The sequence below is a fragment of the Phaenicophaeus curvirostris genome, chromosome 9 (assembly GCF_032191515.1).
Source record: "Phaenicophaeus curvirostris isolate KB17595 chromosome 9, BPBGC_Pcur_1.0, whole genome shotgun sequence".
Classification (NCBI taxonomy): Eukaryota; Metazoa; Chordata; class Aves; order Cuculiformes; family Cuculidae; genus Phaenicophaeus; species Phaenicophaeus curvirostris.
In genome coordinates this window covers 33,074,183-33,098,401 of record NC_091400.1, presented here as the reverse complement: position 1 = coordinate 33,098,401, position 24,219 = coordinate 33,074,183, and the positions used below count along the sequence as shown (strand labels likewise).

At 42.8% G+C, this 24,219-nt stretch overlaps 1 protein-coding gene across 2 annotated transcripts; it reads right to left on the bottom strand.

Moving 5' to 3' along the window:
- Positions 1–1,767: 1,767 nt before the first annotated feature.
- Positions 1,768–24,219, bottom strand: LOC138723894 (prosaposin). Of its 2 annotated transcripts, XM_069863384.1 has the most exons (15): positions 24,130–24,219; positions 13,633–13,766; positions 12,561–12,635; positions 11,756–11,881; positions 11,291–11,485; positions 10,243–10,386; positions 9,646–9,702; positions 6,739–6,852; positions 5,600–5,695; positions 5,209–5,395; positions 4,894–5,045; positions 4,688–4,729; positions 3,197–3,277; positions 2,518–2,625; positions 1,768–1,921 (listed from the first exon to the last, which is right to left on the bottom strand). In XM_069863384.1, the coding sequence occupies exons 1-15, from the start codon at positions 24,170–24,172 to the stop codon at positions 1,886–1,888; spliced, it is 1,590 nt and encodes a 529-aa protein (XP_069719485.1). In that variant the 5' UTR covers positions 24,173–24,219; the 3' UTR covers positions 1,768–1,885. The 2 variants fall into 2 exon arrangements, with proteins under 2 accessions (XP_069719485.1, XP_069719486.1); XM_069863385.1 differs by lacking the exon at positions 4,688–4,729.

Genomic DNA, 24,219 nt, shown 5'->3' with positions numbered 1-24,219 from the left:
CCGTGATGCTGAACAAAGCCCATTTCCTCCCTGGTGTGCATACCCAAACTGGGATAACACTGCTGGAACCACTACACTGCACAAGCCTAACAAGAAGGAAAGTTGCAGTATTTTACATCTCTGGATGAAATTAGTTTTTTGTTTTTTTTTTTTTAAAGCCACAAGTGCTTCAGCATTTTGTACAAATGCAAGCAGGAAAGACAAACCGGTATTGCCATCTGTCAACACCACCCAGACATTTAGTATATACACAGAGCAACAAAAAAGCTGCAGTCGAGCGGGTTTCCACTAAAATGCATGAAAAAAATTTGCGTGCTGCTAAAGCGTTGTTACTGGAGCTCCTGCCTCACCCAAAACACCACAGGAACAGCAGCAGCTGCTGGCACCTTACAGAACCATTGAATGATTTATGTTGGAAGGGACCACAACAATCATCCAGTTCCAACCTCCCTGCCCTTCTGAACAGGACTGGAATTTTCAGACTCCACCTCTGCCCAGCTCCTCCTTCCCAAAGGTCTCCTGAGAGCTATTTTGGTGCCTTCAGTTCAGGGGCTGGCTTGATCAGAGCTTCAATCTCAAGGCCCCTACACTTCAAAGGCCTGACTTATTTCCAGAGCAGCAGCCTGCCTGGAAAGTGGCAAGGCTCTAGTTCAAGAAGCTCAGCCCATTTCAGTGGGATGCTGCAGGCCGTCAGGTGTGCCAGCTGAGCTGCCAAACACCCACTACAGTGCTCCTACCATCTACCATCTCTGCTTGCTACTCAGACACTTCCCAACGTAAACAGGAACTCTGGGAAAATATTTATACTACTTAGAAGCATCAGCGAGAACAGGTGGCAGCAGTGGAAACTGCCCACAAGCCTCACAGAACATCCGAAGTTTTAGATGACTGAAATATGCTATGAGAGAAAAACAGATCAAGGAACAAACAGCAAAACCCACTTTTCCACACGTTCTTCCCTTTCTGCTGAGCATGTTTTGACATATGCACAGCCCCTGCAGACTTCTTCCCCCCCATTTCCTACTACCCCAGCCTGCTCCATCTCCTTGGCACCCAGCTGGCTGCATGTAGGAAGCTGCACGACTAAGCAGAATTGAGCAACTAGGATAAGAAAAGAGGGAGCCATTCTTTAAGTACGTCAGCATGCTTCAAAAGACCGAAAACCCACAGGGCTGGACAGGAAAGGAAAACACCCATGCTTCCACAGAGTAGTCCAAGGAAATAAAGTTGAGGGAGGGTTTCCTTAGCTATGGTAACACCAGGAGCCATAAGTGTGGTCACTCAAATACAAAAGCGTAGTAACTCAAATACAAACGCATCTTTTTATGTACCGGTTACTATGAAAGTTAGTTGGGTACACAAAGTCCCCTCCCCTGCATCTGCAGTCCTTTCAAGTTTCTAGCCAAAGGGATTCCCAGATTCAATATTGCCCCTTAAGAGTTCCCCATAGGTAATTATTAATCCAGTCAGGTGTTAAAAACACAAAACATGTAATTGTCCCAATGCTGACTGCAGAAAGACATTTGAAAATTCAGTCTCTATCTTGTTCTTGAATTAAAAGATAATAGCCTTGCCTTATTTCGCTTTCTCCACCGTTCTTCCCAGCACCTAAAAACCACTCCGGCCTACCAGTTAAAAATCTACAACACACTGACTATTTTTAAGCATAACGAGTTAAACTGTACAATCAGAATTATCTTTAAGTCAACAATGACAATCTGATCCTTCAACAGCAGGACTGCTACAGAAGAGTTAAAATAAAGGAACTTGAAGGTCAAATTTTTAATCAGGCAGAGAGGAGGGACATTTGAGATGCAGCTCTCTGCCAACTTCAGCCTACATTTTTAAGAGCCACAGCAAATTTTCAGAACTGGAAATCCTTCTTCTAGTTCCACACGTGACGTTTGCAGTGATCAACAGCCTATAGAGAAAAAAATTGCATGTGTTAGTGGAAAAAAGCCTTTTTGCAAACAAGTGTGCATCTACACATACAATTCAGCACCTTATTCTGAGCCAGGATCTCAGAAGCATAACTATTTTTTGTAAAATATGCGATTCCAGAGAGGACTAGAATAAACAACATCCCTGTCCCCACCCAGAAGCTTCAGGAAAGAATGCTGATGACCACTAGCCATTAAGGCCTGGCAAAGAAAGCATCAGCCCACGGCAATACTGGAAGCCAAGTCTCAGAGTCCAAAGAGAGTTTGAGACATGGTCTGTTGGCTGCAGGAACACAGACTAAAAATAAAGCTCACGTTGCACCTTACTACAGATATTGAAATGCTAGTAGATATGTGGGGGATAGGAACAAAAGGGAGAGGAAACAGTCTGCTTTAAGAAAGCTAAGGGCTACAGAAGACCCTCTAATTAAACCCAACCATCTCTAGCTAGTACCTTTTTGCTTTCTGAAACTGGGGTTCATCCACTGAAAAGTGTGGCATAGGAGTCAAAAAGGTAATTTATAAGGAGCTATCAAAGACCAAGAGGGAACTTAAGGCAGAATCCTGCTTTACATACATTGCACTGAGCAGCAGTCTCCATGTTCTTACACCAGTAGCCTGGCCCCCAGACACAAGCATCATCTCCGACGAGAGGCTCTTTAGCTGAGCCACAGACTCCAAGTTTCTGTGAAAAGAGCAGCAGCAGAGTCAGCATCTTTCTATTTGCACCAAGAGATCCCAATTCCAGCCTTACATTCGAGCTTCTGCCTGACCAAGTGTGGAGGCAACACTGAGGCAGCTGCAGGAGCTCCCACAGTTCTATGCTCAGGTGACAACTGCAGCTGAATGAGCAGCCATGAGGCAGTCATCTGACACGAGGAAGAATTAAGTTACCACAACTGCTTCTCCATATTAAGTTTCAAGAAACAGAGCTTCTAGAAAGGGAACTTTCTCAAGAAGCATCATTTAATTTCCTCTCATCACATTCAGGGCAGACTACACCTTATTACTGAACCTCAACTGTGGATAACCACCAGCAGCTCTTTTCTGCCACCCTTCCTTGCACAAGGCTGGCAGTCAGACAGCTGTCCATTCAGTAAGCCCCAGGCCTTGCACAACAGCATTTGCTCTGAGCATTCAGCCTGCTGATTTTCATTCCAGCAGAGTTTCTGCATGCTAGGCACTGAAAGACACACAGAAGAGTAGGCAGGACTGCATCAGAGCCTGTACTCAATAGAAATAAACACTATACTCACAGTGCAAACAAAAGTGGGATCCATCATCTCTGCGAGGAGTTGCACAACTACTGGTTCATACTGTTCCACAAACTGAACGCACTGTAACAAAGCACAGGTTGAGAGATTTTCCCGATAAACCCTTCAAAAGAGGAGGAAGATATCGGTCTTCAGCAGGCAGGACTGTACACTACTCCAGACGCCCCAATAACACATTCCAAACTGATAAACCAGAAGCTTGGGCTCTACAGATTGAGGAGGACTCAGCATCACACAATCACGCAACTACATCTTCCTTTGCTAGCTCATACCTGTCTGCAGACAGGCTATGATAAGAAAAGGGTCAAGAGGGAAAAAAACAAGCAGGACAGACTGGGCAAAGAACCAAGCGGGACAGACTTTGACTTGCAAAGCTTAGTCTCTAATGGAGGAGAACACTGTTGCCTCCAGAGGAAAGCACACTAAACAAGCTGGAGACAAACATCCTGACCAGGACGGCAGCAACACAGTAATGACTCTTGAGCTCTTTCAAGATGATGTAGTTGCCGTTCACTTCAGAGCAGGCAGCACCACAACGTTTCCCACTGCTAAGGGCCGGCCCTCTAGTGGAGAGGCCACCTTCAAAGCACAAAATGATGCTGGCATTCTCAGACTAACGCATCAATTAATAAGCAAATGTCTACTATTAAACAGCCTCACAGCAGTTAGCAGGAACAGCTGCTTCATAGCTGCTTTAAGGTTGTATACTGCATGCCTAGTAAACTACATGCAGTTGCCACTTGCTGACACTCAGCAGCCACCTAATAAGATTTCTAGGTAGATCTTGATAGTGATGGCTAAACAGGTGCTGCTTTTTGCCATCTCACTGCAACTATGCCAGCTCACTTCAATTATTTTGTTAATCCCCTGAATGGGATCAGTGTAGAGGGGGAAAAAAAAAAAAAAAAAAAAAAGAACTCTTCAGCTGTTCCCACTCACTGTTCTCAGAGGATTTCCAAGCAAACCTTTACTGACTGCCAATGAGTGCAACAATTCAGCCAGTCAATTCAGGCCCTTAGAAGTCTCAATCTATTCAAGGGACTGCCAACCCCTAAGGATGGGGAGTGTGAAAACCCAATCCCCCTGCACATCGAACTCCTTCCAGTCTCTAGCAGAGGAAGACTGACGACTTTTATAGAGATGTTGCTCTCGTTATCTTTCCAAACCAAGAGACACTGCTCTCTAGCTTTTCCAAACATTGTGAGATGTTTCATCCTTCTGTTCACCACCACCTGCCTCATTACGACTGGAAGAGTCTGGGAGGTCATTTCACTGCCTCAGATCAAGCCTGCTCCTTCTTTGCTCTACTGCACATGAGAAGCTGCTACACTAGGGAGCTAACTAGTGAAGGGGAAAACTTAGGGAGGACCAGGTTGCTGAACACAAGGCAGTCCCAGCTGCACCTGTGGACAGTTTGTCTCCAGCCAGAGACAGAGGCAGTCGGCCAAACACAGGGATCTCTGTTATGAGTACCTGGACATTTATAGCAGAAGCAGAGACACTTGAGAGACGGACCTAAAACCAGCATGTAGACAAAATATCAGGTGAAATACTCAAAACATGAGGTAAGCATAATTGTCACTGTAGGACCTATGCAAACCCAACAAATCAACAAGGATTGTTCCCAAGCATCAGTAAGACCACTGCTTTTTAGCTCACCTCCTGCACAAGTGCTTTACCTGATCACTGACGGACTCTGGCAGGAAGTGACAGACTTTTTCCAGTAAAGCCTCAATTTCAGCTGTCGTGGCATTCTTCTCTAGCTCTTTGTCTGCATAAGCTACCACCATCTTACAGACATCACAGAAGCCACCTGCAGGTTTCACCAAAACTGAGAAGGGAAAAAAAACACCAAAGGTCACTGCTTAGGTAGTTCCCCAAATAAAAGAAAGGAGGCAGCATCAGCAAAGTATTAAAAAGCATGTGTCCTCAAAAGAGTTATAATCATAGTTAACTAGCTCATTTTGCAATGCCACCGATCTCTCATGACCAACCTGGCTGCTGTGGAGGTTTGTTGGCTGCACAGCATTTCAGCATAACACACACAGTTTCAGGATTCGTTGCCTCCAAGAGCATGTCAATCAAAGCCTGGCCATAAACATCTATGAAGTCCTTACACTGGTCTTTGACACTTTGTGGGAACATGTAGCAGATAATCTCCATTTCATGTACAATCTCCTCCTGAGGCACAATGAAGGATGTGTGGGAAATGAGAAACAGAAATCTGACTCAGTTCATACATACATGTTTTCTTACTCAGTCCCCCCAGGATGGAAATCTTGCTCTCATAAAAACAGGCAATAAAGATAACTCTCCTTCGCCCTCCAATACAGCCCCATTTTAGTCAAAGCCTAGGAAGGGGCATCATTTCTGTCACTTACTCACCTCTGTCCTGTTGCTCTCCAAGAGGCCAGTCACTTCTTTCACCATGGCCTCACATATTTCACACACAGAAAGACTTTTCTCTTGAACTGAGGCTTTCTGAGTACACAGAGCAAACAGCAAATCAGCACTTGACCGCATTTGACAGGGACATTCCGTCAAAGATCAGTCTAACAGCATTCACAGAGAAGTATAGCACAATTCATTTACCTAGGCAGGCAGTTTAAACTGAATTCAAAAGGTCATGCTGAATCCAAAACCAACCTCAAAGGTCTCAGTAAAAAGCCTTATTGAATGAACAGTCATTTTGTATGAATAATTAAGACTACAATCCCCTGTACTGTGTAAGGAGGGGAATTAAATCTAGTAAGCACAGAGAAATAAGCAGCCTCACAGTGACTGGAGTCGAGGGAATTATAGAATCATAGAATCAGCAGGTTGGAAAAGACCCACCAGATTGAGTCCAACCATACGAAGTGTTTTCCAAAATACAGAGACCAAAATTTAGCAGAATTAAGATCACTCTCCTGCCTATAAAAGAAACTTAGAAACTGAGGGACTTGAGGATAGTTGTTTGGAGCCTGTTCATCAGAAGTTAACCATCCTCAAAAGAGAGCTTCCTTTCCAAAAAAAACCTCAGCCATGTCTTTACCACAGGACATGAGAAGCTAAGGTGCTTCTCCAAACTTGGAGCTTCGGAATTGTAGCTCTGATCACTCATCTGCACATGCAGAGTGCTGTCCCATTTTTAAAAGGGATCCAAGTGTAACTCCAAATGTAGAGAAAAAACTCAAATTCATCAAATTGCCCTCTCGCATTTGAGATGCCATTTAGAACAGCTGCTCTATTCTACTCTGCTCCTGGCACCCCCATTTCAGTCCTGAAGTATTACCTTATAGCTTTGATTTAGCATAGGTTTGGCTATTCTAACAAATCAGTCAGCTCTCACAGAATAATCCAAGTCCCCCTGCACATAGATTCCTGGCCTCTTGTTTCTGGAGTTCATGTGTGAGGCCAGGAATCTATGTGCAGGGAGACTTGGATTATTCTATACATAAAAGCTCATATTTTCCCATTCTTTCTAGTAAATACACTAAAGCAAAAGGAAGGCAAAGCTGTTCAGGACAGAAAGTCCATCTTACCTCCACAGTTTCCATTTTCACTTCATGAACCACTTGAGCTGGCACCAGAGTCTGAATGGGAACAGACTTTACAGAAGGACAGAATCCAACCATGGCACAAATGTCCTTTGGTTGCTGAAAAGAGATAAATAAGCAATTTTTAGAAGTCTAGAAGACTGCCCTTTCTATGAGTCTGTGAGAACACGCAGAGAATAAAGTTTTAAAAGGCTCTGACACAACTAGAAATTTCACAATTGCTTCTACTTCATGTACTGTCAAAGCATTTGATATGGTTATAGGCAAGACAGCTACCAGATGAAATTTAGCAGTTCCTTTAAGAGAGGAAGAGGTTAGACCACATCCATTTAAAAACCCCACTTACCATGAGCTAATATGCTATGCAGAGCCCTTCAAAGGAGTTGACTTAAGAGCTACCAACACCCAAACAGGCCACCAGCACTACATTAGACCTGCATCCCAAAGCAGCTCCCCTGAAAGCCTTAAGTAATCACAGAAGAAGCTAATTATCCTGACATTAGAGTTCATCCAAAATCCGAAAGAATGCCTAGAAGAGAAGACTCTTTTTCTCATCTACAAACTACCTTACTTAAAGCATCCAGTAACATCTCATTTTGCAAACGCAAACAGATTCCCACATTACTGAACGCAGCCTATAAGAAATAAAAGTTAACCATGTTAAAACCTGAGCCTAACCCTTTTTACAAGTATCTGCAGTAACTGTATTTCAAGTGATCTTTTCACAGTAAGAGGAAAAACAGGAAAATAGAAACAAAGCCTTCAAAAAGGCTAAGTCTTTCTAAAAGGTTTTACAAACACACATTACTACATGTAAAAACAAGTGCCACACATGATGCTAAGTGCTCTAGGGAGCACACAAAGTGAGAAAGGCTGTACAGAGCCATACACAAAACTTGACTTTTCCCACCTAAGGTCTACTTAAGCTAAAAAAGTTACCTCTGGTCTTATGAGTAATTAGAAGATCACAGCCCACCCTGTCACCAGGGCACCACACTTCCTACAGCAGAGGCTTATGCAACACTTCATACATCATGCCACAACCTCATGCACAGGCAAAAGCAATATTTCAAGATACAGTGCTGCTTCAGACTACTTCAGGCAGTACCATTAAGTCAAGCCCTTTGGTTCATGCATTGTAAGAAGCATTTCCAGCTATTAATGTTATAGCAACACCCACATACACACAAGTTCTCTCACAGAGAGATGACAGACACAAGGTCTTCCAGGACTGGTTAAATTAAAAGCTCAAATAGCTCTAGGAAGCAGGAGCCTAAAGGCCTCCTGCATCATCTTTGAAATTCATATACTCCAAACACCTATACCATTTTCCTGGATTTAAAGGTTAAGCAAGAAAAGACCAAGGGACAGCTTCACTCAAGCCCTTTTGAGCCCATACTTTAAACCAGAAGCCAAAAGGAGCCACTGGCATGCTTTTTCTACATCTGCCCTTCTTGTGTGAGTGTATTTTCTGCTCCACTGGCCAAGGCAGTCAAGCTGAAATCTTAGTAGTACAAAGTGGTACCTGGAGCTGGATGTGGGACTGATCCATTGGAGGAAGTCTATAGTCTCCGTTTTAATCACATAAATACCCCTTGTATCTGTCAACACCAAGTACAATCACACTATGTGCGCAGCTAACAGGGCAAGAAGGGAACTACAAGCAGGCTATCACCACAGGCAAGTTGCTCACCTACCTGATCCTTCTGTTGACAGAGGAGATTGGAGACAGAGGAAGAAAGGAGAAATTAAAGATAACAGTTAAGAGAAAAAAAAATCCCAAAAACACATCAAGCACTTGGAACTGCACATACTCTTTCCATGAAGATGATGGAATATGAGATGGTCCCCACCCCAAGACCCATTTAAACCTTAGTAGTGCTACAGTAACTCACATTTAATTACACAGTGCTAGCTAGCATTACTAATTTCTAGTTACTAAAGTATCCTGGACAAGACTACCTCCAAAGAGTGTGAACAACACTCTGCCAGATACAAGGTGTTCTCATATTCCAATTTCAGGTGTTAAAAACACACTGCATCATGATGCTTAATATGAGAAACTAACTGTTGTTGGAACAAAGATTTGTATCGCCCCTTCTCCTTCCCTCAATGCTTGAGAAGCAGTATGTGCTTCTGAGTAGTTTTTAGGAACTAGAAACAAAGAGGCCTCTGCGCTACCAAATTCAGGGTCAAGTCAGCCACATATTCCACACAATTTCACCTGTAACTTGTTACAATACTTGTGGCATCTAGGCACTGCATTCTCTCTGAGGAAAGTGTTACTCATTTTTTTTAAAAGGCTTTGAGATCTCTGGATAAAGAGGTGCTATGCAGGTGGTCAGAGGTAAAACATATGGTATATCATTCCAGAAGACCAGAAATAGTGCAGTATCACTCACTTTCCATGGCTCTTATCAAGAGCCCAGAAGCAGGAGTCTTGAGATAGTAATTCCAGCAGAAGGACATTTAGTCTTGCTTCAAATAGACACGTTATCTCTAACACTTGAACCAATTTTGCAATACAGTGATAAAGACCAACTATAATATACTGAACATAGTATTTTGGTGGGGAGGAGGGAAGTGGCGTAAGTTCAGGACTGAGATTAGGAGTATACAGACATGTACACGATGCATCTTCTATATTTCAAAGGGTTAGAGTGCTGTTTGCACCAATGAAGTGGTTGTGAAAGAAAATGAAAGTGCTAAGAAAGCATTCTAAGACTTAAGTTACTATCCAATTAAACACCAAGCTCAAAGTGCTGACACCAAGACTTGGACAGCAAGGGCCCTCCCAGACTTATACTGCAGAAAGTGTTTCCCATTTCCAAATAAGTTGGCTACACAAAGCAGAAAAATGAAAGCAGAGCAAATCTGTTCTGATGATCTTACCATGTGCATCATCATCTGGATAGCCAAGTCAGAATATTCAGAGATATAATTCTTGCACTGCAGGAAGCAAAAAAATGATGCCTTGTAAATATCAAACCACTTTAGCTGAAGAGTTAACCTACAATCTTCTAACCCATCTCAAAGTGTTAATTTACCTACTCTACTTAATAACTATTCTGTTGTCTCTCAGAGCTTGTCCCAAATACAAGATGGCATTTCAGGTTACACAATCATTACACACATAGCTGCTTATCTGATGAGTCTTTCTCTTCCTCTCAGAGCAAAAGCACTCCCCCTCCCCGATAGGGCCACATTACCCTGCCAGATCACTTTTACGAAACAGGCCCTTCTTAAGGGCTGCCAGCAACCTTGAGTCTTTTCCTCCTCCTCACTCCCACAAACTCCCCAATCCCAACTTTCCTGACCAGAAAGTTCAGGATTTTAGCATTGAGCTATTATTGCTATACTGTGTAACATATCTGACATGTTACAATCTGATTTATTAAACAGAGATTGCATTGAGAGGATTAAGGTACTGAACAAATTATTTCATGTTTGCATACAGGAACAGATTTTTAAACAAAACAGATAGCTTACCATATCTGACATTTCAGGTCCCAAACGGTCACACTCTTCCTTGGCATGAGCAACTAAAGACTTTACAAAAGATGCGTTTGTTCTCACAGCTTCCTGAACATCAGTAACCAGCTGAATGCAGTCCTGGCATACTTCTCCACTTCCCTGGAGAAAGAGTGAAAGGAAACTTAGTTGATATACCTTCATCTAGCACGTTTTAGAATCTTCCATGACTACCAGTTTTAAAAGATATTTTAAACTCTATAAAAACCCTAACAAATACTCTATAGGATACTGGAAAGCCTGAGCTAATGTGAACAGAAAGTCTCCTGCTGGTCTGTGCACCAGCCACTAGATGGTGATTAGGTACCTACTTGGCTTTGAAATCAAGATAATTGTTAAAATACCCAATCTCCAAAATCTCTTGGTTTTGTTACAGACCACAGTGGGAAGGTTTCCAAATCTGATGCAGCTCTTACCTGTTCTCCACCCATGTGTAGGCTTGCTTTCAAGACTCAGCCTCTACTCACAAGTTCATTCTCTCATGTACTCCCCTCTGTCAACTATTTGTTCTTTTCTGAGCCAGTCTGTCACTTCTTGATTCACAGATGAATGCTTCCCCAAAGGGCACAGCTAGCCCTCAGAATCACTCAGAATGTGGGAGAACTCTTCTTCCAAAGAATGCTGGTGCCAAACTTGTTCTCAGAAACTGTTTCCAGTAAGACCTGCTTGACTACCACAGTCCTGAATAGGAACAGCCCAGCACAAGATTTGTCTTTATAATTCTAAATTAACAACCACAGTCTATACATACAGTCCACAGGGGCTGCAGCTACCACCTTACCTAGCTTTAAAGCCACAGGTTAAGGAAAACTGTTGTTGTGTGCATGCAGCAGCACAAAATTCAATAGAGGACAGTTACACAGGTGAAGCACATCAGCTTGATCTGTGCCTGGTACAACAATCACCAAGAATGACAGGTAAGTTCTTAAAGAAAGGAGCACTGAAGCTCCAGAGCAAAAAAAACCAATCACTTCTCTTAGAAACTGGAATAGCACTGCATCCTTACCTTAGGCTTCTGCTTGGGTTTGTCCTGAGGGTAAAGGAGAAGAGGCACATTAGCCATGAATGGGGATGCCAGTTCAGAGAAATCCAGCTCTGGTATCTTATTGGACTGGAGCTGTTTCTGAAGCTTCATTGCTGCAAGGTGCTTCTGAAGGGACTGGCACAGTGAGAGGGCACTACACACAACTTCAGGTTTATCCTAGGGGAGATACGATACATACATGAAGCTCTAGACTGATGACATTTCTGTATGTAGCTCAGAGTAGAGAGTTATTCAGCTGAAAAATGCCAGGAAGGAAAAACATTTCACAGCAAGGAAGCAGCCTTCGCGTTTACACCATTAATTGCAATACCAGTGATCCATTCAGATTGAAGGACCATCAGCACTATCTTAACATAGAAGTAAAATTCAGGCATGAACAGAAGCACAACTTCTAATTCCAACAGTTGCAAATTGTTATGTACTTACTAGTTCTTCTTTGATCATATCCATGATAACTGGTAGGTAGGAATCCACAATTTCTTTGCACTCAGAGACGAGGCTTTGGTCAGGAAGAAACTCGCATGTCTTTTCCAAGTAAGAGCGGATCTCATCCTATAAAAGACGAGGTGGGCTACAGACTTATCTATAAACACACATACACATCTCAAATGCTCTTTCCATTCCCCAAATTCATAACAGAAAGCCTAAAAACAAGTCCCTTAGACACATGTAGGTACAGGCAGCTGGTAAAAATACTAGCAAAAGGTTTTATGCTATAGGTCTATTTTCCCATCCTGGACCTTCGATGAGACCCTGTCAAAGTGGAAACAAAATACTGCTTGCAAGGCCTGCACAACACAGTCTTGCCAGCAAAGAGGACTTCTATTTACAAAGAGGAAGTGAAATCACAGACAAGTGGGACAGCAGTTTGTTTATATGAAGCATCCCCAGGTTCACAAAAGAAAAAGGGAAGAAGTGCCCACAACCAACATGAAGTCCATGTGGTGTAAATATCCATTTCTAAAGATTGTAGCATGCAATCGACAGCTTACTGGCACAACAATAGTTTTTTATTAAGCATCTACAGTCAATCAGAGATGTATTAGAGCATAACAGGCTGTAGAATTTGTTCTTCTTCAAGCCAGAAGAGGCTGTTTAAAAGCCCTCTTTCAGCATTTGCTGTTTAGGCTGGGAAAGCAACACGCTGACTACTCCTCCACCCCTTCGCCTTGTGATCTTAAGACAATGAAATCAAACAGCACCTTGGAGCAAGAGGGGGAGGTTTGCTTACCTCAGTGCCATTATCCTTCAAAACCTTCCCAGCCACTGTCACAAGTTCCTTACACAAGTCACATGGGATGCTGTTCTGGAGAGAGAAGTAGAGAGCTATTTTGAGGCAGAATGAAGTGGCCATAAATGCAGTGTATGAATTATAAACCAAAGAACAAGCACCACATTTGGAATTGAAGTTAAAGAAGAAATAGTGGCTGAAGCTGTGGTGGGAAGAGGTGTGTTTGAATAAAGCAAGGCTATTCCAAGCACGTCTAGCTCTCGTTTCTTCAGTAAATTAACATGGCATGAAGAAGCAGGCACGCTACCACTTGTTCATTTCACTTAGTCCCACCTCCCTTGAAGCATGAAGTGCATTGCCACAAAAAGCCTTCTCCTGAACCATTTACCTTACTCTTCAGAATTTGCACTTACTAGAAATCTAAAAACTTTGCAGGCAGTTTCACTCATAGTTGTGCTCTGCCACTCCTTCCATCCCCTGTATTTCCACAAACTGAAACATATCTCAGCACAGATACAGCCAAGGTGGACTGAATGCATCTGTAAGTAAAATTCCTTTTTTTCCCCCCTAGCAAACTGTGAAACAATACCAGATATGGCCATAGTTTGTGCTAAAGCAGCACTCGCACTTAGGACAAAGGCAACTTAATAAGCCACACTAAACGTATCATTTGTATCATTATGTACTGTCATAGCTTTCATAATTTAGCACGTGCTGCATCTTTTGTCGAACATTAACTTACAAGAAAGACCTAAAGAAACATACAGCTTTTTTTCTGTAAAAAGCCTATCAGTATGCCATTGCTCAAGCTAAGAATAAAAGAAGTCTCTGTGAATTAGAAGTCCTTTTAACTCTATCCCATACACTGCTGGGGGATTGTGCAACAGGTCACAGAAGTCAGCAGACAAGTTGAGCAAGGCAGAGAAGTGAAGAACAGCCTTTACCTAACACCCAAATTAAGGCATAGTCAGATGTAGCAGTTAACTACGAGACTTGAACAATCTTTATCAGCATATGGAAACCAGCTACCTCAACTAGAGGTGGGAAAAACGTCTCAGCAGTTGATACTTACCACAGTAGGCTTGTTCCAGACATTCTGCTGGCAGTGCTTCACCGCACCACACTGCGATGCTGTCCGAACATTCTGACACCACACCTCTGGACCCTTCACACAGTCCTTCTGCCACAAAACAGGGCTTGCCACAGCTGCCAAAGAAAGAAGTGTTCTTTCACAGGTGCACACTTGAATGATTTCCACTGCAAAGTAAGCGGGTTCATCCTCTACAATAAAACCACAACCTTTCCCTTAGGCCACTTAGGTTTACTAACATTTTAAAGCAAGTTTTAATCCAGCAATTTATACCTGAAATACGAGTCCTAAATACAGATTACACAGCCAAAAGAACTCCAGAAACTCAAAACAGTTGAGCTTCCCTACTGAAGTGCCTGAGCCCAAAAACCTCATCATCCACAACATACACATGGATGACTGAAGAGACAGATGCAGACCGCAACATTGATCACAAAAAAAGTTTCAAGAAAGTCAGAGGAAAAGAGGGATGGAAAACAACACGTGACACATTCTGTCACATAGTTTTTAAACCCATTTCATCTATTTACACCTTCTTCCCTCTTGGTCAGTTCTTCAACAGTGTACAGAAAAATGGGAGGGAGGGAATAAAAAAAGAGTACAACCCTTGTTTGGACATTTCCCTCCCACCGCAGGTGGAACTGCCTTGCAACCCACAAAGTTTTGAAGTAAAATACAGAATACTTCTTCTGGGCCACCTTCCTAAGGACACAAAAGATCTGCACCTTCTAGCTGACTTTCCAAGCATTTTTTTCCCCTTTTTTTATTGTGCTGTCTGGTTTGGGCACCCAGCTTCTCCCTGTTTTCTAAAACCATCCTGTATATCAAAAGGCTCAGTTTTTTCAGCATTAAATCTCCTACTTTGGACTAACCTACAAAGAAACAATTCAAAAAATCCTACAGCAGACAGGCTCCAAGGAAATCTGCCATGGTCTAAGCCTACAAGGCACTGCTGAAGTTTTAGGGAAAAAAAAAAGCCCATTCAAACCTATCAGTGGTTATAGGAGTTCTTTAGGAGCCATTATCTTCACATCAGTGTTGTTTGCACATAACAAAACGCTGTAAAATTACAGTTAACCAAGAAGCTGCTGACTCCTACGAAGCTTGTACTAAGGTTATGACAGATGAACAATCACTTTTCCATTTCTCACATCTCAGTTCCAAGCAATTAGAGGATCAACTTAACAGCTGAATTACCAGTGCATCTATTAGGTACACAGCCACTACACAAAGAGCCAGACAAACACTGCTTTATAGGTGACATTCTGCAGCCTTCTCAGCTGTTCATTTATAAAGCCTGTTTACACTGGATTTCACAGAGGAACGACCCATTTATTTTAAGAAAAATTGTGCTTTGCATACTTAATCTTTTAAACAAGAGCATGAAGTTTGCCACCCTCTCTCCCAGCAAAAAGCTTAGATTCTTTGGCAAAACAGCACACTAAGCTTGCTTATAAGATTGTAGGAAGAAGACTTCAAACCTTCTAACAATCTATGGTTAGCAAAGTATTTACAGATGGCCTATTTTAAATTACAGCATTATTGATCTGGAAGCACTAGCAATAGTTAAGTTTCAAAGCCAGACTGGTCAGCCAAATAGCTGTCAGCTCTGGCAGGACGACAATAATCAAGTATACACTTTGCTGAAGGGAAGAGTTATTCTTCCCTTTCACATATTGGTATTGAACAATGGCTGGCAGTCTGGCTAAAGCCAAGCAAGAACTTAACTTTAAACAGTAGAATTAAGGGCTGCTGACTATTTACAAAGTAGCTTTTAACCTAGATCTTTAGTTATGTACATTCAAAGGAAAATTACTCCCCCTGCCCTGTTTGAAACATATTGTAAAACTACTGAACTAAACTATAAAACTGCAACAGTTATTCCAAGCAGTTTCTCAAACTCTTGGTCTAAGAAGCTGTACAAAATCCAAACCAAGGAATTCACACTGGAAGCTGCACTGGTTTGACCTAGCTCTTAACGAACTTTCAGTTTTCCTTTGGCTTTTTATTTGAAGAACCTGTCACTGTATGACTTCTCAGATCCATACCAGCTTCAGCAGAAAGCCAAGCAGCCGGTCTTGTTCCTTTTTCCTCGTAGCCTCTGACCCAGTCATTATAAGCACAGAACAAAAGAAATACTATGCTTCAGATTAATGCTTAGTTATCAGCTTTTTTTTGGCTCTGTCTTTAACAAATTCCCTGCTGCTTTGGTTTCTGTATCAAACAGATGCTCACAGAGTTAGTCACTAATGCGCTGACTTGCCAAAACACTGCAAGAGGTATCAGCAGGGCAGCAGGGTTTTGTCAGGTTATGACACTGAGGTAGAAGAAAACTAAAGAGCAAGGCAGTAGGTCTGAGACCTTTGGAGATGAGCAGATTGCAGGTTGTAGGTAGTTGCGTTCAGAAGGAAATACCTAGTCTTAAAATGAGACTGATTTTTGAAAGTACATTAACTGCTTCATAACCCCGATTGTGCTGCTTCCCTACATCAAGTCCCACCAGTTTGGAAGGAAAACAGGGTAGTTTCTGAGAAAAGGTGTGTGCAGCCATGTTTTGTTCAGGTTGTATTCAAAGCACTGTGACAGGGCACACAGTAACTTTGGATTTGAGGATCAGGAAGCTAATGTTATCTGCAATCTTCTACAGAAGACCAAACAATATCTCAGAAGACCTTGGGACCAAGCAGGGACAGCGAAGAACAAGAAGCATCAAATGATTCACAAGACAGTTCTAAGATGCAAGTTATCACCCCAAATGCCTTCTCACTGGTTTTAAAGTCCTCATTCTGGCACAACATCACAGCAAAATGAAATGCCAGTATACCTACTTAACTTTTCCATCAAAAAAGCCAACAGATTCAGGAAACCTGAATCAGCTATGCCATGAGGCTGAACACTTAGCAACAGAAAATAGATAATGGTGGAACAGCATTGTACTTTCAGTTATGAAAGACACTGGCAAAGTTCTTCCCTTCTGAGAAGGCAGCCCCATATTTGATGCTTTCAGTACAGATTCTGGTCAAACAGTGACTAGGCACATCGGATTTTTAGGACCACACATCACTGGCACATTTCAGAAAGGAGCTACACAAAAAAGACAACACACACTAAGCATGGCTTCTTTTCTTTTACCTCCCATGGTGACTGTAAATTCAGTGAAACACATATAACTTTATATTATGTTGAATTTTATTTTATTGCATAACTCAATGTCTAACACAATGGATGCACCTTGCATCTTCACTGCAACAGTATCCACCCTCCCTTTCTGAATGTCCTGGGAAAAACAAAGAAAACTAAAAAACTTGCAGACTCTGATAAGAAAAGCCCAAAATCCCTTTTGTGTTCCCACTATTTTTTCCTGTAGCTTGTGCTCCTACTTAATTATGAAAAAGCATTTTTCCTCATATATTATCTTACATCACAACAAAAGCAAATATGCCGGTGAAACGTGTTAAGACTTTGTGCTGTTTCAGAACAGAATGAACAGTTTTGAGTCTTAACAGTTATTCTGCGTGTTCCCTCTGCTGCAAGAAGCGTGACACCTTCATGTGTTATTTCACCTCCCCAGCACAGCAACGAGCCAAGAGAAAACAAAGCACAGTCGATTACCTCACACAACTCTTAATTCTTACTGGATAAACCCAATGGGATTACCTTCTTAGTTATCTCTGGCATCTCTTGATTTTACATATTGTTCTCTAAGGTCATCCATTTTTAAATAGATTTCTCCTTTCTTTGTAGATCAGCTCTCAACAGTCACACGTCATGCCCACTCAAACTCACCCCCCTTCCTGAAGTTCTTGCAAGACACTATTTTTAGAGCACCAAACAAGTTTATCTTTGAAAGCCAGGATGCTTCTGTACTTGTCCTCTTCACTGGTTCCTCCCCTTTTTAAGTGCTTCAGAGACATGGTTTCTTCACTTTTAGAAGGAAAGGTCTTTGTTCCACAAACCTTTATCTAAATCAAGTAGTGAAAGTAAATGAAGGAGGAAGAAGAAGTGGTGGGGGGGTGTGTGTGCAGAAATGCAATCCGTGTATAAAGGGTATGTCTTTCAGATGTGAAAGACTTCAGCTTTCTGGCTTGTAGACAAGCTGACAGCCCACAGGAACCCCAGGATCTTCGCATACACCTGCAGCTTCTCAAAACAAAGACATGTTCATACCCACTCTGACCTCCCTGATGCTTGCATCTGACAGACAGAGAAGTCATCTCCCAGAACAAGTGCTGCCTCAGAAGCACAGCCTCAAGTCCAACAACATGATCAAAATACACCAAAAAGCTGAAGGGTAAGAGAAGAAAAGGAAGGAATCTTTTCTTTGAGGCCAGGTCAGCAATCTAATGCTGCAAGAACACTAGTAGCTTAGACCTGATAAGTGACAGCTACCACATATCACGTGGGGCTCTGCCAGGAATTCACACAAAGCCCAGCTTAAAGTCTGCAAAGATAAAGGGAAACATGCAACTTGCTCCCACAGTGGCACCATCCCTCTTACTTCAGCAACCGTGTGCTACCCTCAGACGCTTTCTCAAAGCGGCAAATGCCAACTACGATCTCCTTCCTTGACACTAGGCACCTGGAATGGAAACACTACCACGTGATCAGAAGTTAGTGGAGCAGAGGTGACAGGGCTCTCGGACAACATCACCTTTTCTACTTGGAAAGCTTACAGAGCCACATGTGCAACAGCACAGTTCAGTTCTTCACTCCTCTTGAACAAACACAAATGTAGAAGGAAGCTTTCAATAGCTGAATCACGATTCTGGAAGGACAGCTACTGGAAAATTCTTAGGTCATTATCTTTTCTGAAAACAATATTCCCCCAAGCATTCTTCCAGAGAGAGCCAGCCTGAATTTCTTCCCAAGCCTCTCAGAAAAACATCCTAAGCAATCCCCCTCCAAAGCTGTACTGAATCTACCGATGAGACTTTTGTGATTATGCTTAAAAGTTAACACCTTATATAAGCTTCAATATGGGCCAGATCAGATTTCCTAAACGGGTCGAAGATAAACCAGGAAGCTATTGCTCAGCACACAAAGAAATTCAGCCTGAAAACTCAAATCTCCTCCAAAACAAACTGCTAGGAAAACCTTGGTGTGAGCAGCACTTTTACAAACAAATGCAAGGAGAAATGGAAAAAGCTGAGCTACTGTTCACTTTAATGGGTTTAAGTCAAACGTGGAAGATAACTTGGGAAGCTGTCAACTCTTACGCCTTCGTAACAGTCTAATTTGTTACAAGTGTATTAACATATTCACTGGAAGATATGCTCTTTCCCAGACTGTACTACTTGGCAATGTTAAAAAAACAAGACCATTCATCACCTCCCAGAAATGGCCCACAGATGAAGTGAACATACCAGTCTCTGCCATTTTGTGGGCAGACTTTCTTCATTCCTTTTGAGAACTGCAAAAGCAAACTGTGTTTAAATCAAAGAAGTCAAGAGGGATCAACTTCTCTTCATCAAACCTTACAAAGTGTCAACAAGTCAAGGAGCAACCTCAACCTGATGTTATCTGAAGGGCTTGGTACTCCACAGCCTCTCTGGTCAGTTAGTGAGTTTAAGTAACATTTCAAAAGTTGTAACCACACTGCACGCTAGTAACTCATGCCAAAGGTCTCCTATGCCTCTGGATTAATGAGGCAGTAAAAGCAGCACAGCATTTGTGAGATTACAGGCAACTTGTTGAAGAAATGGATGAAAACTGGCTAGCCATTATAGGCTAGCCTGTTAAAAATCAGAGTCTTCCTGTCCAATATCTACCAATTAAAATATCAAGCTTGAAACATTTGTTAACTAGCACAATTCACATGAAATTAGTTTTGAGTTAATGCAATGATTGAGCTCTTCCTCAAAGAGTGGAATGCATTCTCATTTCAGCACGCTACCTCTGCTGTAAAATAGTGCACTTGCCTCAGCCACTCCCTCACTTCCCTCACCAAACCACCAGTATGGTAAGAGAAGAGGTTTGCGTATGCACAATCACAACAAAGTTAAAGATAACAGAGAACTGGATGAGCCAAGACAGTAAAATCAGCTCTGCTGTCCCAGTAAGCTGTCCCAGTTACTATTAAGGTTGCAAGATAATAATTTCCACGTGGATCTGAAGTTGCTACCAGGCTGCCAAGCAAGCCCCAACTTCTGCCAGAGATTTTTCTATGAAAAAATCTAGAAAAGATACTTGCATGTTCAAGGGCATCTGGCAGTCACCAGGAGTAAGCGGTCCCACACAGTACGTTAAGATAAGCCCAAGAAGTCATGAGAAGCATTTTTGCCTGCAGCAGATTCCTGCAGAAATACAGCCTAAAATTTTTGAACATACTTGTTGTCCTTCTTTCCATCTGATTTTGGTTTGATTTGGGAGGGAAACAACACAGATTTCACGTAAGTCTCGGGAGAAATTCTGTCCTGAACATCCTCCTTTCACCAAGTGAATACGTATATGTATATGGAAAAGTGCTAATTATGCAGAGAGCCACATGTGTAAAAAGATAAACATCCATCACACTGAAGTCCCAGCAAAGCACGGGTGAAGTCCAGAGTCATCTAAAATCTTCAGAAAATAGAAGGGCAGTTAAAGACACTGCCAGGAAGAAATAGAAGAGCAGTCTTGGGAGCAATGCTCTTTTTCATGCTGCTGCCGGAGAAGTGCTTTAATGCAGGATGAATGCCAGGCATGGAAGACAACTCAACAGGAAGGTCCCTTAGGGAAAGGGAAGACCCCTGAAGCTGCATATGCTAGAGGGATGGAAAAGGACATTTTAAAATGCAGCTCCAGGGAAGACAGCAGTTAGCAATGGGAAATCCTGGAAAAAGCAAACTGTGGTGGCACAAGGTGAAAGAATTACCTACCCAGGAGTACAGCAATGAAGTAGTTGATAGCAGGAATGAAGGAACTGTTAATCTGTAATCTCTGCATACTGATAGCTTGCATCCCAGCGTGAACAGTCAAAGGATTTTAAACTGTTACATTTGGAAAAAAACAAGCCTTGAAATCTCACCACAAGATTCATTTACTCAGCATCTCCAAAACCTCTTTTTTTTCAGAAACAGAGGATAAAGTTTAAAAACTAGTCAGGGTCAACACCACAAACATGAGACTCTTCATTCCAAGAGAAAGAAAAATACAGATATCTGAAACTAAATATTGCTCCATGACCAAATACACAGACAAGCATAACCTGAAAATATATACACACACTTCAAAGACCAGGAAGTGCCCCTTTTAACTTGCTATAGGAACTCTTGATATTTTAATAGTGGCACATTAATTGAATAAAAAAGCTGCTACAGAAAGAAAAAAAAAAAAAACAGAAAATGGACTGTGAGTAAATCCTTAAAGAAACAACACACACAAGCCTCTTTTTTGTCATGTAGTTCTAATACGCTGTCCCAAACCTGCTTAGACAAACCAGATCCACAGGAAACATAGAAACAAAACCCCACTGGCAGCCAGCAGTAACTGGTCCTGCCTCCACCCTCAGCCACAATGTAAAAATCCTCCTGCCTGTTATACCAGAAAACCTTCCCTGGAACAGCACAGTCCAGCCTCCCAGAGAGTCCCAGCTGACATCACCATCACCTGATAAAGAGACATTCAGTTTTGCTGACAAGCTCCTACTCCCGTTCCACCCTCTACATCATCTCAGTTTTCAGAGATTCCCAGAAGTGCCTCTTTGTGGTGTGCTGAACAGCACAAACTGGGACTGTAAAAAGACAGCAGTCTTCAGAAGCTCTGCAGATGCAATGCGCATTCCACCAACCATGACCAGGCAAAACAGCTTGCGCAGCTCCTCCAGACACAATCAAGAACAACTCTTTCTATTTATACCTCTGCTGCAAACAAGCAGGAGATTGTGCAAGGGCAGGTTTACACAAGCCACATGACTGGTACACTATCGAAGCACCACTTCATTACGCGATAGCCGTAAGGTACCTTATACCGACAGCCACTCCCTGCTATTCTTCTAAGAAAATACGGATATATTTTTTTAGATATAAGACGCATTGCACTATTTACTTCATTTAATCTATAGCAGTGGGCTGCTCCAGCCTAGCTTTATCAAAAACCACATTCCCAACTGTGCAAGTTCCACAGCACAGTCTGAGTTCAATTATCTGCTTTTTCACATCCTCCAGAGAATTCAAGTCAGACTGACTCAGCCTTTAATTTTCCAGTACAACGTTTGCCACAGGAGCCATAAATTAGTTTGAAAGCTAAGAAGGAAGGAAGATTAAGTCCTCAAACTTTTTACTGTCCACTCCCGGCTTCCCCCTCCTCCCCTGAAGTAAAATTAAGGTATGCACTTCCAGTTCAAGAGAAACTGACTTACATTTTAACTACACATCCAGCCTTACTCCTTTCTTGGTCTCAAAGACCAGCAATAATCAAAGTGTTTATCAGTCATCCAGAGATCCTGACTCCTGTACACCCTGCTTTAATTCCATGTCTCCCGTAAAGGGAAGATGCACAGAGCTCTAAGTAGGTCAACGAAAAACCCTTGTGGCCTACCAGCCATGCTGCAAGCAAGCCAAGTAACTCCATCAGGATACACTAAGGGTGGCTGGATTTTGATACAGCTCACTAGTTAGCTTCACAGGCAAAAACTGTGTTTCAGGCTGTCACAGCAAAATCATCTGCATGACACTATCATAGCGGAGTCCATCAGTAGTCCTAACAGAACCTTGGGGAAAAAAGACAAGCATTTATTTATGTTAAAACAGTGACATCCTAAAGAAAAACAGGCTTAACAAGTCTTCTGCCACCCCATTTAGTTGCATATGCATGCCTTTAACAGGTAGACTAAGCTAACTCATTGCTGAACTGGTTTCTCATTAGAATTTCCCTAAATAAACTAATGGGAAACCTGCTGGGTACTTCAAGGCAAATCCTTTTCACTTTTAAAGCATGAGAAACTACGACGACTTTACTGATTTAGAAACAGTCACAAAAGAAATTATAATTAATGGCAGTTAATTCAGTGCAAAACCCACACAAATATCATTATTGTGCAAAGTGAAAGTTGACATTCATGTTCTTGTTTCCAGCCTGAAAAGTCAAGATTCTCCATTAAACTACCCCTATTCCAGCACATTAAAACCCACTTACAAAGCCAGTGCACAATCAGGCAAGATCTAAGAGGCACAATTTACTGTAGCTTGCCGGTTGGTTATTCCTACAGCTTTTAAACAGCTCATCATGCTCAGTTTTTTAAGCTGACTTGTGAAATGCTGCAGGTTAAATTTGCAATCAAATGAGCTCTAGGTTTAACATTGTCTTACTTAAAGGAAAATCCTCAAAAAAATCACATGCATCACTGTATTAGACCTTCAATTTTGGTGCTTCTAGCCATTCCATGCAACAAGCTGAAGGTGTATTACTGTTCCTGTCAGACTATGAATCATTTGTGCAGCTCTGTCTAGCTTCTGCAAAGTACAAAATACGATCATCGCCATTTCTAGCCTGTATACATAATGCTAAAGGCAAGAGGATCAGTTATCCCCACCACCACTTCCACAAGGCAACAAGCAGCAACAATAGCGGAATTTTCCATGTTGGAGCAGAAGATCCTAATGAAAAGAGGCTGCTAAAAGAAAGCAACAGAAAAGGCTCCCGCTTGCCATCTGAAAGAGGATTAACACCCATCTATCCCTCAAGTGCCAAAGATAAACAGAGCTGCTGACCGGGAAAACCACTCCTTGCCTGGCTCGGAGGGGCTGGTGCCAGGACTGGACACAAGCTGAGCCTATTCCATGACACCACAGTGCCACCAGGAAGGCAATTCCCACCAGGAATAGGATGACACCACAGTGCCACTAGGAAGGCAATTCATAGAATCATAGCATAGAACCACAGAATCACCAAGTTGGAAAAAATCCACCAGATCATCGAGTCCAACCATTCCTATCAATCACTAAACCACTGCCCCAGTGCCTCGTCCACCCGTCCCTTAAACACCTCCAGGGAAGGTGACTCAGCCACCTCCCTGGGCAGCCTCTTCCAGTGCCCGATGACCTTTTCCGTGAAAGATTTTTTCCTAATGTCCAGCCTAAATCTCCTCAAGCGCAGCTTGAGGCCATTCCCTCTTGTCCTGTCCCCTGTCACTTGGGAGAAGAGGCTAGCACCAGGAATGGGAACACCAGGAATTCCCACCAGGAATGGGGACAGCTGCCTTCTCCCGGGGACCTCCCCCTCCTCCCTGCCTTTACCTGACCGCTATTCTGGATCAAATCCCCTCCTCCCTCCACCTTCCCCATCACAGCCGCCCCGAAGGCGCCCCTGGAATCGCCCCCCACTCCATCGGGACCTTTGGGCTCCCTCTGCCTTCCCCCCCACCCCCCCCCGCTGCCTCCTCTCCCTGCGCTCCGGCAGCTCCTGCTGGGAGAAGAGAAGCAGCTTCAAGCCCGGTTCCCACAGCACCCTCAGGCCCTTTACCCGCCCCCGGCGGCGAGGGGAGCGGGAGGCTGCGCTTACCGGCCGCCAAAAGGCCGAAGAGGGCGAGTAGCCGTAGCGCCATCTTCCCGCCCCCAGCGCCCGCCCGCAATGCGGCGCCGCCGCCCCCCC

Excerpts from the sequence above, each read along its gene's own strand:
- LOC138723894 (XM_069863384.1), bottom strand. The coding sequence starts at position 24,172 with ATGGCGCTACGGCTACTCGCCCTCTTCGGCCTTTTGGCGGCCG. Across the intron at positions 4,730-4,893 it reads CAGAGTCCGTCAGTGATCAG|GTCCGTCTCTCAAGTGTCTC; the intron begins GTAAAGCACTTG and ends TGCTGGTTTTAG. Across the intron at positions 1,922-2,517 it reads AGACTGCTGCTCAGTGCAAT|GCTGTTGATCACTGCAAACG; the intron begins GTATGTAAAGCA and ends TTTTCTCTATAG.